The sequence below is a fragment of the Salvelinus alpinus genome, chromosome 5, assembly GCF_045679555.1.
Source record: "Salvelinus alpinus chromosome 5, SLU_Salpinus.1, whole genome shotgun sequence".
Classification (NCBI taxonomy): Eukaryota; Metazoa; Chordata; class Actinopteri; order Salmoniformes; family Salmonidae; genus Salvelinus; species Salvelinus alpinus.
In genome coordinates, this window is record NC_092090.1 from 10,710,061 (window position 1) to 10,726,222 (window position 16,162).

A 16,162-nucleotide genomic window follows, 5' to 3' on the forward strand; every position below is an offset into this window, starting at 1 on the left:
ATCTACCATTGGTGTTGGGGTAGACAGTAGTAATGAGACATATACCATTGGTGTGAGGGTAGACAGTAGTAATGAGACATCTACCATTGGTGTTGGGGTAGACAGTAGTAATGAGACATATACCATTGGTGTGAGGGTAGACAGTAGTAATGAGACATCTACCGTTGGTGTTGTGGAAGACAGTAGTAATGAGACATCTACCATTGGTGTTGGGGCAGACAGTACTAATGAGACATCTACCATTGGTGTTGGGGCAGACAGTAGTAATGAGACATCTACCATTGGTGTTGGGGCAGACAGTAGTAATGAGACATCTACCATTGGTGTTGGGGCAGACAGTGGTAATGAGACATCTACCATTGGTGTTGGGGCAGACAGTAGTAATGAGACATCTACCATTGGTGTTGGGGCAGACAGTAGTAATGAGACATCTACCATTGGTGTTCGGGTAGACAGTAGTAATGAGACATCTACCATTGGTGTTGGGGCAGACAGTAGTAATGAGACATCTACCATTGGTGTTGGGGCAGACAGTAGTAATGAGACATCTACCATTGGTGTTGGGGCAGACAGTAGTAATGAGACATCTACCATTGGTGTTGGGGTAGACAGTAGTAATGAGACATATACCATTGGTGTGAGGGTAGACAGTAGTAATGAGACATCTACCATTGGTGTTGGGGTAGACAGTAGTAATGAGACATATACCATTGGTGTGAGGGTAGACAGTAGTAATGAGACATCTACCATTGGTGTTGGGGCAGACAGTAGTAATGAGACATCTACCATTGGTGTTGGGGCAGACAGTAGTAATGAGACATCTACCATTGGTGTTGGGGAAGACAGTAGTAATGAGACATCTACCATTGGTGTTGGGGCAGACAGTAGTAATGAGACATCTACCATTGGTGTTGGGGCAGACAGTAGTAATGAGACATCTACCATTGGTGTTGGGGCAGACAGTGGTAATGAGACATCTACCATTGGTGTTGGGGCAGACAGTAGTAATGAGACATCTACCATTGGTGTTGGGGCAGACAGTAGTAATGAGACATCTACCATTGGTGTTGGGGTAGACAGTAGTAATGAGACATATACCATTGGTGTGAGGGTAGACAGTAGTAATGAGACATCTACCATTGGTGTTGGGGTAGACAGTAGTAATGAGACATATACCATTGGTGTGAGGGTAGACAGTAGTAATGAGACATCTACCATTGGTGTTGGGGCAGACAGTAGTAATGAGACATCTACCATTGGTGTTGGGGCAGACAGTAGTAATGAGACATCTACCATTGGTGTTGGGTTAGACAGTAGTAATGAGACATCTACCATTGGTGTTGGGGCAGACAGTAGTAATGAGACATCTACCATTGGTGTTGGGGAAGACAGTAGTAATGAGACATCTACCATTGGTGTTGGGGCAGACAGTAGTAATGAGACATCTACCATTGGTGTGAGGGGCAGACAGTAGTAATGAGACATCTACCATTGGTGTTGGGGTAGACAGTAGTAATGAGACATATACCATTGGTGTGAGGGTAGACAGTAGTAATGAGACATCTACCATTGGTGTTGGGGCAGACAGTAGTAATGAGACATCTACCATTGGTGTTGGGGCAGACAGTAATGAGACATCTACCATTGGTGTGAGGGGCAGACAGTACTAATGAGACATCTACCATTGGTGTTGGGGTAGACAGTAGTAATGAGACATATACCATTGGTGTGAGGGTAGACAGTAGTAATGAGACATCTACCATTGGTGTTGGGGCAGACAGTAGTAATGAGACATCTACCATTGGTGTTGGGGAAGACAGTAATGAGACATCTACCATTGGTGTTGGGTTAGACAGTAGTAATGAGACATATACCATTGGTGTGAGGGAAGTCAGTAGTATTGAGACATCTACCATTGGTGTTGGGGTAGACAGTAGTAATGAGACATCTACCATTGGTGTTGGGGCAGACAGTAGTAATGAGACATCTACCATTGGTGTGAGGGCAGACAGTAGTATTGAGACATCTACCATTGGTGTTGGGGCAGACATTAGTAATGAGACATCTACCATTGGTGTTGGGGCAGACAGTAGTAATGAGACATCTACCATTGGTGTGAGGGCAGAGTGTAGATACACCTCTTCAATGACTATGCCATATGGGTACGTAACAGTAGTCCTACATCTCTCCAATGACTATGTCATGGGCACAGAACAGTCCATCTCTCCAATGACTATGTCATGGGTACAGAACAGTACACCTCTCCACTGACTATGTCATGGGCACAGAACAGTCCATCTCTCCAATGACTATGTCATGGGTACAGAACAGTACACCTCTCCATGGGTATAGAACAGTACACCTCTCCAATGACTATGTCATGGGCACAGAACAGTCCATCTCTCCAATGACTATGTCATGGGTACAGAACAGTCCATCTCTCCAATGACTATGTCATGGGTACAGAACAGTACACCTCTCCATGGGTATAGAACAGTACACCTCTCCAATGACTATGTCATGGGCACAGAACAGTACACCTCTCCAATGACTATGTCATGGGTACAGAACAGTCCATCTCTCCAATGACTATGTCATGGGTACAGAACAGTACACCTCTCCATGGGTATAGAACAGTACACCTCTCCAATGACTATGTCATGGGCACAGAACAGTACACCTCTCCAATGACTATGTCATGGGTACAGAACAGTCCATCTCTCCAATGACTATGTCATGGGCACAGAACAGTACACCTCTCCAATGACTATGTCATGGGTACAGAACAGTCCATCTCTCCAATGACTATGTCATGGGCACAGAACAGTACACCTCTCCAATGACTATGTCATGGGTACAGAACAGTACACCTCTCCAATGACTATGTCATGGGTACAGAACAGTACACCTCTCCAATGACTATGTCATGGGTACAGAACAGTACACCTCTCCATGGGTACAGAACAGTACTGCAAAACCAAGCAAAAGTGCAGAAACTGCTCATAGAGTGAAACAGAGAAAAATGGCTTAAAGTTTTTTTTTTATTGTCCAGCCAAATGAATTGTAGGCAGATCATTGGAGATGTGGTTATCTGTTGTCTTACTACGAGGTTACTTTTTATTCATATTGACCCTGACCTCTGACATGACCTTTGACCCTAGATGGCAGTTACTGCCTTCTTGCTGGGTACACCCACTGGAATGCGACTCCACAACGAATAGTTTGATACTTTTATCAGCAAAGAACAATAAATAATAGCAAGGTAAACCGTAGACACTGCAGCCCAAAGCTCAGTGACACCAAGGTAAACCGTAGACACTGCAGCCCAAAGCTCAGTGACACCAAGGTAAACCGTAGACACTGCAGCCCAAAGCTCAGTGACACCAAGGTAAACCGTAGACACTGCAGTCCAAAGCTCAGTGACACCAAGGTAAACCGTAGACACTGCAGCCCAAAGCTCAGTGACACCAAGGTAAACCGTAGACACTGCAGCCCAAAGCTCAGTGACACCAAGGTAAACCGTAGACACTGCAGCCCAAAGCTCAGTGACACCAAGGTAAACCGTAGACACTGCAGCCCAAAGCTCAGTGACACCAAGGTAAACTGTAGACACTGCAGCCCAAAGCTCAGTGACACCAAGGTAAACCGTAGACACTGCAGCCCAAAGCTCAGTGACACCAAGGTAAACCGTAGACACTGCAGCCCAAAGCTCAGTAACACCAAGGTAAACCGTAGACACTGCAGCCCAAAGCTCAGTGACACCAAGGTAAACCGTAGACACTGCAGTCCAAAGCTCAGTGACACCAAGGTAAAAGGCAGTCACTGACCTGAGTGATGCCAGTTGCTGATGTGAGTGATGCCAGTTTCTGACCTGAGTGATGCCAGTTTCTGACCTGAGTGATGCCAGTTTCTGACCTGAGTGATGCCAGTTGCTGACGTGAGTGATGCCAGTTACTGACCTGAGTGATGCCAGTTACTGACCTGAGTGATGCCAGTTACTGACGTGAGTGATGCCAGTTGCTGACGTGAGTGTTGCCAGTTACTGACGTGAGTGATGCCAGTTACTGCTCAAGTCCTAGTTAGAGGTGATCGAGTGACACTTAGAGGGCAAATAAAGGCAACTTCCTCCATATTACCTTGAATAGAAATGCACCTATCGAGAGTGGGTGAAAACATCCTCATTATAACACAGCTATGCTGATCAAGCTAAACAGGATGTAGCCTGTGGATGAATAATGTAGCCACTACTGGTTATGACACAACCCTTCTAAACAGTATACAGCGACGGTTCTTATAGATACACATACATTGGTGTTTGTTGTTGACAAAGTTGATGACTTAGTGTAAATAACAGTCCCCAGTAGACTTTCAGCAGCCTCGTCCCGGTCTCCTTTTGTTCTGTTAGCTCCCCGTTTTATAAATCTGTTGCATAAGTTAACGTGATGAGGCTTCACTTTTCAGAGTCTTCGGTTTTCTGTGTGTGTGTGTGTGTATGCGTGCGACCGTGCGTGTGTGTGTTGTGCTGATGTCGTGCTGTGTAGTTGGTTAATTGCAGAGCTCTATTCACTACAACACACAGGGGACCCCAGGACCAACCGCTGAGTCAGGGAGTCAGGGAGACTCTGTTATACCAACTGACACTCTATCCTGTTGGTAGGAAAGCTTGGTATTGAGTTAGCTTATCACATACTGTAGGTTATCACATACTGTAGGTTATCACATACTGTAGCTTATCACATACTGTAGCTTATCACATACTGTAGCTTATCACATACTGTAGGTTATCACATACTGTAGGTTATCACATACTGTATGATACAAGGTTATTAGACTACATTATTAGGCTACATACTGTAGACTACAAGGTTATTAGGCTACATACTGTATGCTACAAGGTTATTATGCTACATACTGTATGCTACAAGGTTATTAGGCTACATACTGTATGCTACAAGGTTACATACTGTAGGTTACTAGGTTGCATACTGTAGGCTACAAGGTTACATACTGTAGGTTACTAGGTTGCATACTGTATGCTACAAGGTTATTAGGCTACATACTGTAGGCTACAAGGTTATTAGGCTACATACTGTAGGCTACAAGGTTATTAGGCTACATACTGTATGTTACAAGGTTATTAGGCTACATACTGTAGGTTACATACTGTAGGTTACTAGGTTGCATACTGTATGTTACAAGGTTATTAGGCTACAAGGTTATTAGGCTACATACTGTATGCTACAAGGTTATTAGGCTACATACTGTAGGCTACAAGGTTATTAGGCTACATACTGTATGTTACAAGGTTATTAGGCTACATACTGTATGCTACAAGGTTATTAGGCTACATACTGTATGTTACAAGGTTATTATGCTACATACTGTAGGTTACAAGGTTATTAGGCTACATACTGTATGTTACAAGGTTATTAGGCTACATACTGTAGGCTACAAGGTTATTAGGCTACATACTGTAGGCTACAAGGTTATTAGGCTACATACTATATGCTACAAGGTTATTAGGCTACATACTGTATGTTACAAGAGTATTAGGCTACATACTGTAGGCTACAAGGTTATTAGGCTACATACTGTAGGCTACAAGGTTATTAGGCTACATACTGTATGTTACAACGTTATTAGGCTACATACTGTATGCTACAAGGTTATTAGGCTACATACTGTATGTTACAAGGTTATTATGCTACATACTGTAGGTTACAAGGTTATTAGGCTACATACTGTATGTTACAAGGTTATTAGGCTACATACTGTAGGCTACAAGGTTATTAGGCTACATACTGTAGGCTACAAGGTTATTAGGCTACATACTATATGCTACAAGGTTATTAGGCTACATACTGTATGTTACAAGAGTATTAGGCTACATACTGTAGGCTACAAGGTTATTAGGCTACATACTGTAGGCTACAAGGTTATTAGGCTACAAGGTTATTAGGCTACATACTGTATGCTACAAGGTTATTAGGCTACATACTGTATGTTACAAGGTTATTAGGCTACATACTGTATGTTACAAGGTTATTATGCTACATACTGTAGGTTACAAGGTTATTAGGCTACATACTGTATGTTACAAGGTTATTAGGCTACATACTGTAGGCTACAAGGTTATTAGGCTACATACTGTAGGCTACAAGGTTATTAGGCTACATACTATATGCTACAAGGTTATTAGGCTACATACTGTATGTTACAAGAGTATTAGGCTACGTACTGTAGGCTACAAGGTTATTAGGCTACATACTGTAGGCTACAAGGTTATTAGGCTACATACTGTATGTTACAACGTTATTAGGCTACATACTGTAGGTTACATACTGTAGGTTACTAGGTTGCATACTGTATGCTACAAGGTTATTAGGCTACAAGGTTATTAGGCTACATACTGTATGCTACAAGGTTATTAGGCTACATACTGTATGTTACAAGGTTATTAGGCTACATACTGTATGCTACAAGGTTATTAGGCTACATACTGTATGTTACAAGGTTATTATGCTACATACTGTATGCTACAAGGTTATTAGGCTACATACTGTATGCTACAAGGTTATTAGGCTACATACTGTAGGTTACAAGGTTACATACTGTAGGTTACTAGGTTGCATACTGTAGGTTACAAGGTTATTCGTCTACAAGGTTATTAACAAGGTTATTAGGCTGCATACTGTAGGCTACAAGGTTATTAGACTACATACTGTAGGTTACAAGGTTATTCGTCTACAAGGTTATTAGCAGTAGTGGAAAAAGTACCCAATTGTCATACCTGAGTAGAAGTAAAGATACCTTAATAGAAAATGACTCAAGTAAAAGTGAAAGTCACCCAGTAAAATACTACTTGAATAAAAGTATAAAAGTATTTGGTTTTAAATATACTTAAGTATTACAAATAAATATAATTGCTAAAATATACTTACGTATCAAAAGTCAAAGTAAAAGTATAAATCATTTAAATTCCTTATAGAAAGCAAACCAGACGTCATAATTTTCTTGTGTTTTTAATTTACAAATCGCCAGGTGCATGCTCCAACACCCAGACATCATTTACAAACCAAGCATGTGTTTAGTGAGTCCACCAGATCAGAGGCTGTAGGGACGACCAGAGATGTTCTCTTGATAAGTGTGTGAATTAGACTATTTCCTGTCCTGCTAAGCATTCAAAATTGAACGAGTACTTTTAGGTGTCAGGGAAAATGTATGGAGTAAAAAGTACATCATTTTCTTTAGGAATGTAAGGAAGTTAAAGTTGTCAAAAATATAAATCGTAAAGTACAGATACCACTAAAAACGACTTAAGTAGTACTTTCAAGTATTTTTACTGAAGTACTTTACACCACTGCTGTAGCTGGTGTCAAATCTAGGACCATACTTCATGAGTTGCCCTCTCGCTATTTCTTGTTATCTTTTTACGTTGTTTATGTAATGTCTACTATTTTAAGGTATTTGTTTTTATCACACTTTATGTCAGCATAACGATGCACTTTGAGTAGAAAATGTATTGTTTCTATCAGGCAGTACAACCGGCTACGCAGCTTGCTGAAGGACCCCCGTCATCACTGTATCCTGTTTGCCAACGAGTTCCAGGAGTATTCCTACTGCCCCAGAGAAAAGGGAGAGCCGCAGGACAAATGGCAGACCAGGTGAGTGGCCTTCCTACACCTCCATCTTCATCCTCATCCTCCTCCTCCGTCTTCATCCTCCTCCTCCGCCTTCATCCTTCTCCTTCTCCTCCGCCTTCATCCTCCTTCTCCTCCTCCTTCATCCTCCTTCTCCTCCTCCTACACCTCCTCCTCCGTCTTCATCCTTCTCCTCCTTCATCCTCCTTCTCCTCCTCCTCCTCCTCCACCTTCATCCTCCTCCTTCGTCCTCCTCCTTCATCCTCCTCCTCGTCATCTGACTGTAAAATCCAATATTAAGCCAGTTAATACATGTCAAGTTTGTTGCCATTTGTAGGTACATAATAAGTACATTGGAATTGTGTGTGTGTGTGTGTGTTTAGGCATCACTCTGTGTATCTGTATGTGTATGGTAATGCAGGTGTGTCCTTGTCTCCCTCCCTGTAGGTGTGTGTATCATGCTGCAGTGTGGTACCATGACCACCTGGCAGGTCTGAAGCCAGTAGTGATGATCACTGAAGACCAGACCGCTGTGGCAGAGTACAGCAGCCTCAACTGTGGTGTCTACGTCCTCTGTACACAGGTACAACACTATAGTACACACAGCCTCAACTGTGGTGAATACGTCCTCTGTACACAGGTACACCACTATAGTACAGCAGCCTCAACTGTGGTGAATACATCCTCTGTACACAGGTACACTATAGTACACACCAGGTACCCAAATGCCTGTTCTGTCCCATTGCCCTTCAATGGTGCTAACATGATTAAAGATGAACCCATGGCATGCTGTATACTGATCCTCTATAGGTGAATACCTGGGTAATGAGAACCCTGCTGTATACTGATCCTCTATAGGTGAATACCTGGGTAATGAGAACCCTGCTGTATACTGATCCTCTATAGGTGAATACCTGGGTAATGAGAACCCTGCTGTATACTGATCCTCTATAGGTGAATACCTAGGTAATGAGAACCCTGCTGTATACTGATCCTCTATAGGTGAATACCTGGGTAATGAGAACCCTGCTGTATACTGATCCTCTATAGGTGAATACCTGGGTAATGAGAAGCCTGCTGAATACTGATCCTCTATAGGTGAATACCTGGGTAATGAGAACCCTGCTGTATACTGATCCTCTATAGGTGAATACCTGGGTAATGAGAACCCTGCTGTATACTGATCCTCTATAGGTGAATACCTGGGTAATGAGAACCCTGCTGAATACTGATCCACTATAGGTGAATACCTGGGTAATGAGAACCCTGCTGTATACTGATCCTCTATAGGTGAATACCTGGGTAATGAGAACCCTGCTGAATACTGATCCTCTATAGGTGAATACCTGGGTAATGAGAACCCTGCTGAATACTGATCCTCTATAGGTGAATACCTGGGTAATGAGAACCCTGCTGTATACTGATCCTCTATAGGTGAATACCTGGGTAAGGAGAACCCTGCTGTATACTGATCCACTATAGGTGAATACCTGGGTAATGGAACCTCAGGGAACATCAGTCAAAAGGACCCATACAAGAAGCCGGGGTGGGTTCAGATCAGTTTCCTTCAGTTGGTATAGTGTATACTGCCTTTACTCCTGAGGTGCTGACTTGTTACACCCTTGATAACTACTGTGATTATTATTATTTGACCATGCTGGTCATTTATGAACATTTGAACATCTTGGCCATGTTCTGTTATAATCTCTACCCGGCACAGCCAGAAGAGGACTGGCCACCCCTCATAGCCTGATTCCTCTCTAGGTTTCTTCCTAGGTTTTGGCCTTTCTAGGGAGTTTTTCCTAGCCACCGTGCTTCTACACCTGCATTGCTTGCTGTTTGGGGTTTTCGGCTGTGTTTCTGTACAGCACTTTGAGATATCAGCTGATGTACGAAGGGCTTTATAAATACATTTGATTTGGTCCTGTGTGGCTCCGTTGGTAAGAGTGAGACCCAGGGTTGTGGGTTCAATTCCCCCGCAGGGATCACATAGCCTACACATCCTGAACACAGGATAAAACATCTCCTGTATTATCAACCAGTGTATCGTTACCTTGTGCATGTCTCTTGGTCTTCAGGAGCACAGAACTAGAATGAGTAGAACTGGCCCTGCCCTTTCAAGTCAATCAGCGCCTAATGAGATTTCTGTTTCTGTGTTCAGGAGTACCTGCAGACGTTCTGGCCGGAGCTGCAGGCTGCCCTGGAGCTGTACTGCTCCATCGCTCAGGCCCTGCAGGAGAAAGGGAGCGAGGGGACGGAGAGAGAGTACACTGAACACCTGCCTGCCGAGGTCCTGGAGGCTGGCATTAAGTCTGGTCGATACATACAGGTAGGTGGAGGGTGTGTGTGTGTGTGTGTGTGTGTGTGTGTGTGTGTGTGTGTGTGTGTGTGTGTGTGTGTGTGTGTGTGTGTGTGTGTGTGTGTGTGTGTGTGTGTGTGTGTGTGTGTGTGTGTGTGTGTGTGTGTGTGTGTGTGTGTGTGTGTGTGTGTGAGAGAGTGTGAGTGTGAGAGAGACTTCACTCAGATGTGAAGGTCCTCCTCGACAGCCATTTTGAGGCCTACAAACACGACATCCCTGGGGAAAAGTGAACACCAAAAAAGACAAATTTCTGTGAAATGAAAATGTCCCGCCAATGTGGGCTGGGTGCTAGCCTAGCGGTTAAGCCAATGTGGGCTGGGTGCTAGCCTAGCGGTTAAGCCAATGTGGGCTGGGTGCTAGCCTAGCGGTTAAGCCAATGTGGGCTGGGTGCTAGCCTAGCGGTTAAGCCAATGTGGGCTGGGTGCTAGCCTAGCGGTTAGGCCAATGTGGGCTGGGTGCTAGCCTAGCGGTTAGGCCAATGTGGGCTGGGTGCTAGCCTAGCAGTTAAGCAAATGTGGGCTGAGTGCTAGCCTAGCAGTTAAGCCAATGTGGGCTGGGTGCTAGCCTAGCGGTTAAGCCAATGTGGGCTGGGTGCTAGCCTAGCGGTTAAGCCAATGTGGGCTGGGTGCTAGCCTAGCGGTTAAGCCAATGTGGGCTGGGTGCTAGCCTAGCGGTTAAGCCAATGTGGGCTGGGTGCTAGCCTAGCGGTTAAGCCAATGTGGGCTGGGTGCTAGCCTAGCGGTTAGGCCAATGTGGACTGGGTGCTAGCCTAGCGGTTAGGCCAATGTGGGCTGGGTGCTAGCCTAGCGGTTAAGCCAATGTGGGCTGGGTGCTAGCCTAGCGGTTAGGCCAATGTGGGCTGGGTGCTAGCCTAGCGGTTAGGCCAATGTGGGCTGGGTGCTAGCCTAGCGGTTAGGCCAGTAACCGAAAGTTTGCTGATTGGAATCCTAGAGCTGACTTGGTGAAATCTGTCGATGTGCCCTTGAGCAAGGCACTTAACCCTAACTGCTCCTGTAAGTTGCTCTGGATATGAGCGTCTGCTAAATGACATAACTTTTTTTAAATGTTTTATTTTTTTCTTCTGTCTCTTCCTTCCATTCCAGGGCACTAAGTCTTCTGTCTCTCTGTCCTTCCATTCCAGGGTACTAAGTCTTCTGTCTCTCTGTCCTTCCATTCCAGGGTACTAAGTCTTCTGTCCCTTCCTTCCATTCCAGGGTACTAAGTCTTCTGTCTTTCTGTCCTTCCATTCCAGGGTACTAAGTCTTCTGTCTCTCTGTCCTTCCATTCCAGGGTACTAAGTCTTCTGTCTCTCTGTCCTTCCATTCCAGGGCACTAAGTCTTCTGTCTGTCTGTCCTTCCATTCCAGGGCACTAAGTCTTCTGTCTCTCTGTCCTTCCATTCCAGGGCACTAAGTCTTCTGTCTCTCTGTCCTTCCATTCCAGGGTACTAAGTCTTCTGTCTTTCTGTCCTTCCATTCCAGGGCACTAAGTCTTCTGTCTCTCTGTCCTTCCATTCCAGGGTACTAAGTCTTCTGTCTGTCTGTCCTTCCATTCCAGGGCACTAAGTCTTCTGTCTCTCTGTCCTTCCATTCCAGGGTACTAAGTCTTCTGTCTGTCTGTCCTTCCATTCCAGGGTACTAAGTCTTCTGTCTCTCTGTCCTTCCATTCCAGGGTACTAAGTCTTCTGTCTCTCTGTCCTTCCATTCCAGGGTACTAAGTCTTCTGTCTTTCTGTCCTTCCATTCCAGGGCACTAAGTCTTCTGTCTCTCTGTCCTTCCATTCCAGGGTACTAAGTCTTCTGTCTCTCTGTCCTTCCATTCCAGGGTACTAAGTCTTCTGTCCCTTCCTTCCATTCCAGGGCACTAAGTCTTCTGTCTTTCTGTCCTTCCATTCCAGGGCACTAAGTCTTCTGTCTCTCTGTCCTTCCATTCCAGGGTACTAAGTCTTCTGTCTCTCTGTCCTTCCATTCCAGGGTACTAAGTCTTCTGTCTTTCTGTCCTTCCATTCCAGGGCACTAAGTCTTCTGTCTCTCTGTCCTTCCATTCCAGGGTACTAAGTCTTCTGTCTGTCTGTCCTTCCATTCCAGGGCACTAAGTCTTCTGTCTCTCTGTCCTTCCATTCCAGGGCACTAAGTCTTCTGTCTCTCTGTCCTTCCATTCCAGGGCACTAAGTATTCTGTCTCTCTGTCCTTCCATTCCAGGGCACTAAGTCTTCTGTCTCTCTGTCCTTCCATTCCAGGGCACTAAGTCTTCTGTCTCTCTGTCCTTCCATTCCAGGGTACTAAGTCTTCTGTCTCTCTGTTCTTCCATTCCAGGGTACTAAGTCTTCTGTCTCTCTGTCCTTCCATTCCAGGGCACTAAGTCTTCTGTCTTTCTGTCCTTCCATTCCAGGGCACTAAGTCTTCTGTCTTTCTGTCCTTCCATTCCAGGGTACTAAGTCTTCTGTCTCTCTGTCCTTCCATTCCAGGGCACTAAGTCTTCTGTCTCTCTGTCCTTCCATTCCAGGGCACTAAGTCTTCTGTCTTTCTGTCCTTCCATTCCAGGGTACTAAGTCTTCTGTCTCTCTGTCCTTCCATTCCAGGGCACTAAGTCTTCTGTCTCTCTGTCCTTCCATTCCCGGGCACTAAGTCTTCTGTCTCTCTTCCTTCCATTCCAGGGTACTAAGTCTTCTGTCTCTCTGTCCTTCCATTCCAGGCCACTAAGTCTTCTGTCTCTCTGTCCTTCCATTCCAGGGTACTAAGTCTTCTGTCTCTCTGTCCTTCCATTCCAGGGCACTAAGTCTTCTGTCTCTCTGTCCTTCCATTCCAGGGCACTAAGTCTTCTGTCTCTCTGTCCTTCCATTCCAGGGTACTAAGTCTTCTGTCTCTCTGTCCTTCCATTCCAGGGCACTAAGTATTCTGTCTCTCTGTTCTTCCATTCCAGGGTACTAAGTCTTCTGTCTCTCTGTCCTTCCATTCCAGGGTACTAAGTCTTCTGTCTCTCTGTCCTTCCATTCCAGGGTACTAAGTCTTCTGTCCCTCCCTTCCATTCCAGGTACTAAGTCTTCTGTCTTTCTGTCCTTCCATTCCAGGGCACTCTGAATGTGAACAAACACAGGGCCCAGCATGAAGCCTTCGTCCGCTTTGAGGGCTCCTCTAACAAGAGCTCAGGTGAGTTCCACAACCAAAACTGACCTATGACCTCAAACTGTTCTGTTTGACCTTCAGTGTAGGGTTGTGTGTTCAATTCCCCCCGCAGGGATCACATAGCCTACACATACTGAACACAGGATAAAACATCTCCTGTATTATCAACCAGTGTATCGTTACCTTGTGCATGTCTCTTGGTCTTCAGGAGCACAGAACTAGAATGAGTAGAACTGGCCCTGCCCTTTCAAGTCAATCAGGGCCTAATGAGATTTCTGTTTCTATGTTCAGGAGTACCTGCAGACGTTCTGACCCAGTTGAGTTTATTACTGGTACCATGATTACAGGTAATCCTACAGGAATCATGAATAATGATGAGAGAGAAAGTTACAGACGCACAAATATCATACCCCCCCCCCCCAAAAAAAAATGCTAAGCTCCTTTGTTATTGTAATAGGGGGGAGGTTAGCATGTCTTGGGGGTAGGATATTTTGTGGGTCTGTCACTTTCTCACTCATCATTATTCACAAGTCATTCAGGATTATCCCTAATCATGGTAACATCCACATTAATGTACACTATTCTTATTTACAATCAAACATTATTTACCATTCATTTCTATTGGGCACAAAAGCAACCAAAACAAACAGCAAATATGTAGAGTCACAAGCTTGTTGTAGTCATTGAGTACCATGAACCAAATACTACAACTTTAATACAAATAGAAGTGAATTTGTCCCAAAACGTTTGGTCCCCTAAAATGGGGGGGGGGGACTATGTACAAAAATATATAGATGAAAATCCCCTCAAATGAAAGCTGCCAGTCTGCACATTAACCTCATCATCGTTGTATAATTTCAAATCCAAAGTGCTGGAGGACAGAGCCAAAACAACACAACAAACAGTGTCACTGTCCCAATACTGTTGGAGCTCACTGTACATCCTCTCCCAGAGCTGAACAGTGATGTGCTGGTGTGTGGGGGGAAGAATCGGAACCGGGCGGTGCACGGCGATATGGTTGCCGTGGAGCTGTTGCCGAAGGGGGAGTGGAGGGGGAGAACCACGGCCCTGACGGAGGGACAGGGGGAGGAGAAGGGAGACGAAACACAGAGCCAACCCATGGCCACAGGTACACACACTCACACACACACACACACACACACACACACACACACACACACACACACACACACACACACACACACACACACACACACACACACACACACACACACACTACTGACCTAACGTCTGAATTCCTGTCTCAATTGCTCACCTCTGTCTTTCCTAGACTGAATGGATGAGATACTAGACAGTACATACAGTATAAAGACTAGAATAACATTAATGTAACATCATTTATTCCCCTCCTCTCTCTTCTCTCTCCCTCTCCTCTTCCTCTCTCTCTTTTCCCTCCTTCTCCCTCTTCTTCCTCTCTCTCCCCCTCCCCTCTCTCTCCCCCTCCTCTCTCTTCTCCCTCCTTCTCCCTCTCTCTCTTCTCCATCCTTCTCGTTCCTTCTCCCTCTCTCTCCCCCTCCTCTCTCTCTTCTCCCTCCTTCTCCCTCTCTCGCCCCCTCCTCTCTATCTTCTCCCTCTCTCTCTCTCTCCCCTCCCTCTATTTCCCTCCCTACCTCTCTCACCCCCTCCCTCCTCCCTCCAGGTCGTGTGGTAGGGATCCTTCAGAGGAACTGGAGGGACTATGTCGTGACCTTTCCCCCCAAGGAGGAGACCCAATCCCAGAGCAGGAACTCCCAGCGTATCCTGGCCACGCCTTGGGACCAACGCATCCCCAAGATCCGAATCAGCACCCAACAGGCTGACAAACTACAGGTCAGACCAAGGACTTGATGATTAGAAGAGTGGTTGAATCAGGTGAGCTTGCTTTAAGTCTCTGACTGTTGAAAGGACATGAAGCTTGTCATCTCCCCCGTCTCTCCAGGATCACCGGGTGATAGTGCGTCTGGACTCGTGGGACAGCACCTCCCTCTACCCTAACGGACACAGTGTCAGGGTTCTGGGCCGGGCTGGGGAGCTGGAGACGGAGGTCCAAACCATCCTCATAGAGAACTGTATCCACGTACCTCCTTTCTCTGAGGCGCAGGTCGGTTATAGTATAATACACCATCCTCATAGGGAACTGTATCCAGGTAGGTTATAATATACCATCCTCATAGAGAACTGTATCCAGTTATAGTATAATATACCATCCTCATAGAGAACTGTATCCAGTTATAGTATAATATACCATCCTCATAGAGAACTGTATCCAGTTATAGTATAATATACCATCCTCATAGAGAACTGTATCCAGTTATAGTATAATATACCATCCTCATAGAGATCTGTATCCAGTTATAGTATAATATACCATCCTCATAGAGAACTGTATCCAGTTATAGTATAATATACCATCCTCATAGGGAACTGTATCCAGGTAGATTATAGTATAATATATCATCCTCATAGAGAACTGTATCCAGGTCGGTTATAGTATAATATACCATCCTCATAGAGAACTGTATCCAGTTATAGTATAATATACCATCCTCATAGAGATCTGTATCCAGGTAGGTTATAGTATAATATACCATCCTCATAGAGAACTGTATCCAGTTATAGTATAATATACCATCCTCATAGAGATCTGTATCCAGTTATAGTATAATATACCATCCTCATAGAGAACTGTATCCAGTTATAGTATAATATACCATCCTCATAGAGATCTGTATCCAGGTTGGTTATAGTATAATATACCATCCTCATAGAGAACTGTATCCAGTTATAGTATAATATACCATCCTCATAGAGAACTGTATCCAGTAAATAGTATAATATACCATCCTCATAGAGAACTGTATCCAGGTAGGTTATAGTATAATATACCATCCTCATAGAGAACTGTATCCAGTTATAGTATAATATACCATCCTCATAGAGAACTGTATCCAGTTATAGTATAATATACCATCCTCATAGAGAACTGTATCCAGTTATAGTATAATATACCATCCTCATAGAGAACTGTATCCAGTTATAG

At 44.6% G+C, this 16,162-nt stretch overlaps 1 protein-coding gene across 3 annotated transcripts in view; it reads left to right on the forward strand.

Annotated features, from left to right (window-relative positions):
* Positions 1–16,162, forward strand: part of dis3l (DIS3 like exosome 3'-5' exoribonuclease) — a 37,978-nt gene that overhangs the window by 2,704 nt on the left and 19,112 nt on the right. For 2 of the 3 annotated variants that reach the window (XM_071400544.1, XM_071400545.1), the window contains exons 3-9: positions 7,536–7,664; positions 8,088–8,223; positions 9,802–9,969; positions 13,068–13,146; positions 14,075–14,251; positions 14,783–14,952; positions 15,062–15,223. In XM_071400544.1, coding sequence (XP_071256645.1) covers positions 7,536–7,664; positions 8,088–8,223; positions 9,802–9,969; positions 13,068–13,146; positions 14,075–14,251; positions 14,783–14,952; positions 15,062–15,223 — 1,021 coding nt within the window. Of the gene's footprint in view, positions 1–7,535; positions 7,665–8,087; positions 8,224–8,268; positions 8,281–9,801; positions 9,970–13,067; positions 13,147–14,074; positions 14,252–14,782; positions 14,953–15,061; positions 15,224–16,162 lie in introns of those variants that run through there. The other variant, XM_071400546.1, reaches the window with a different exon arrangement.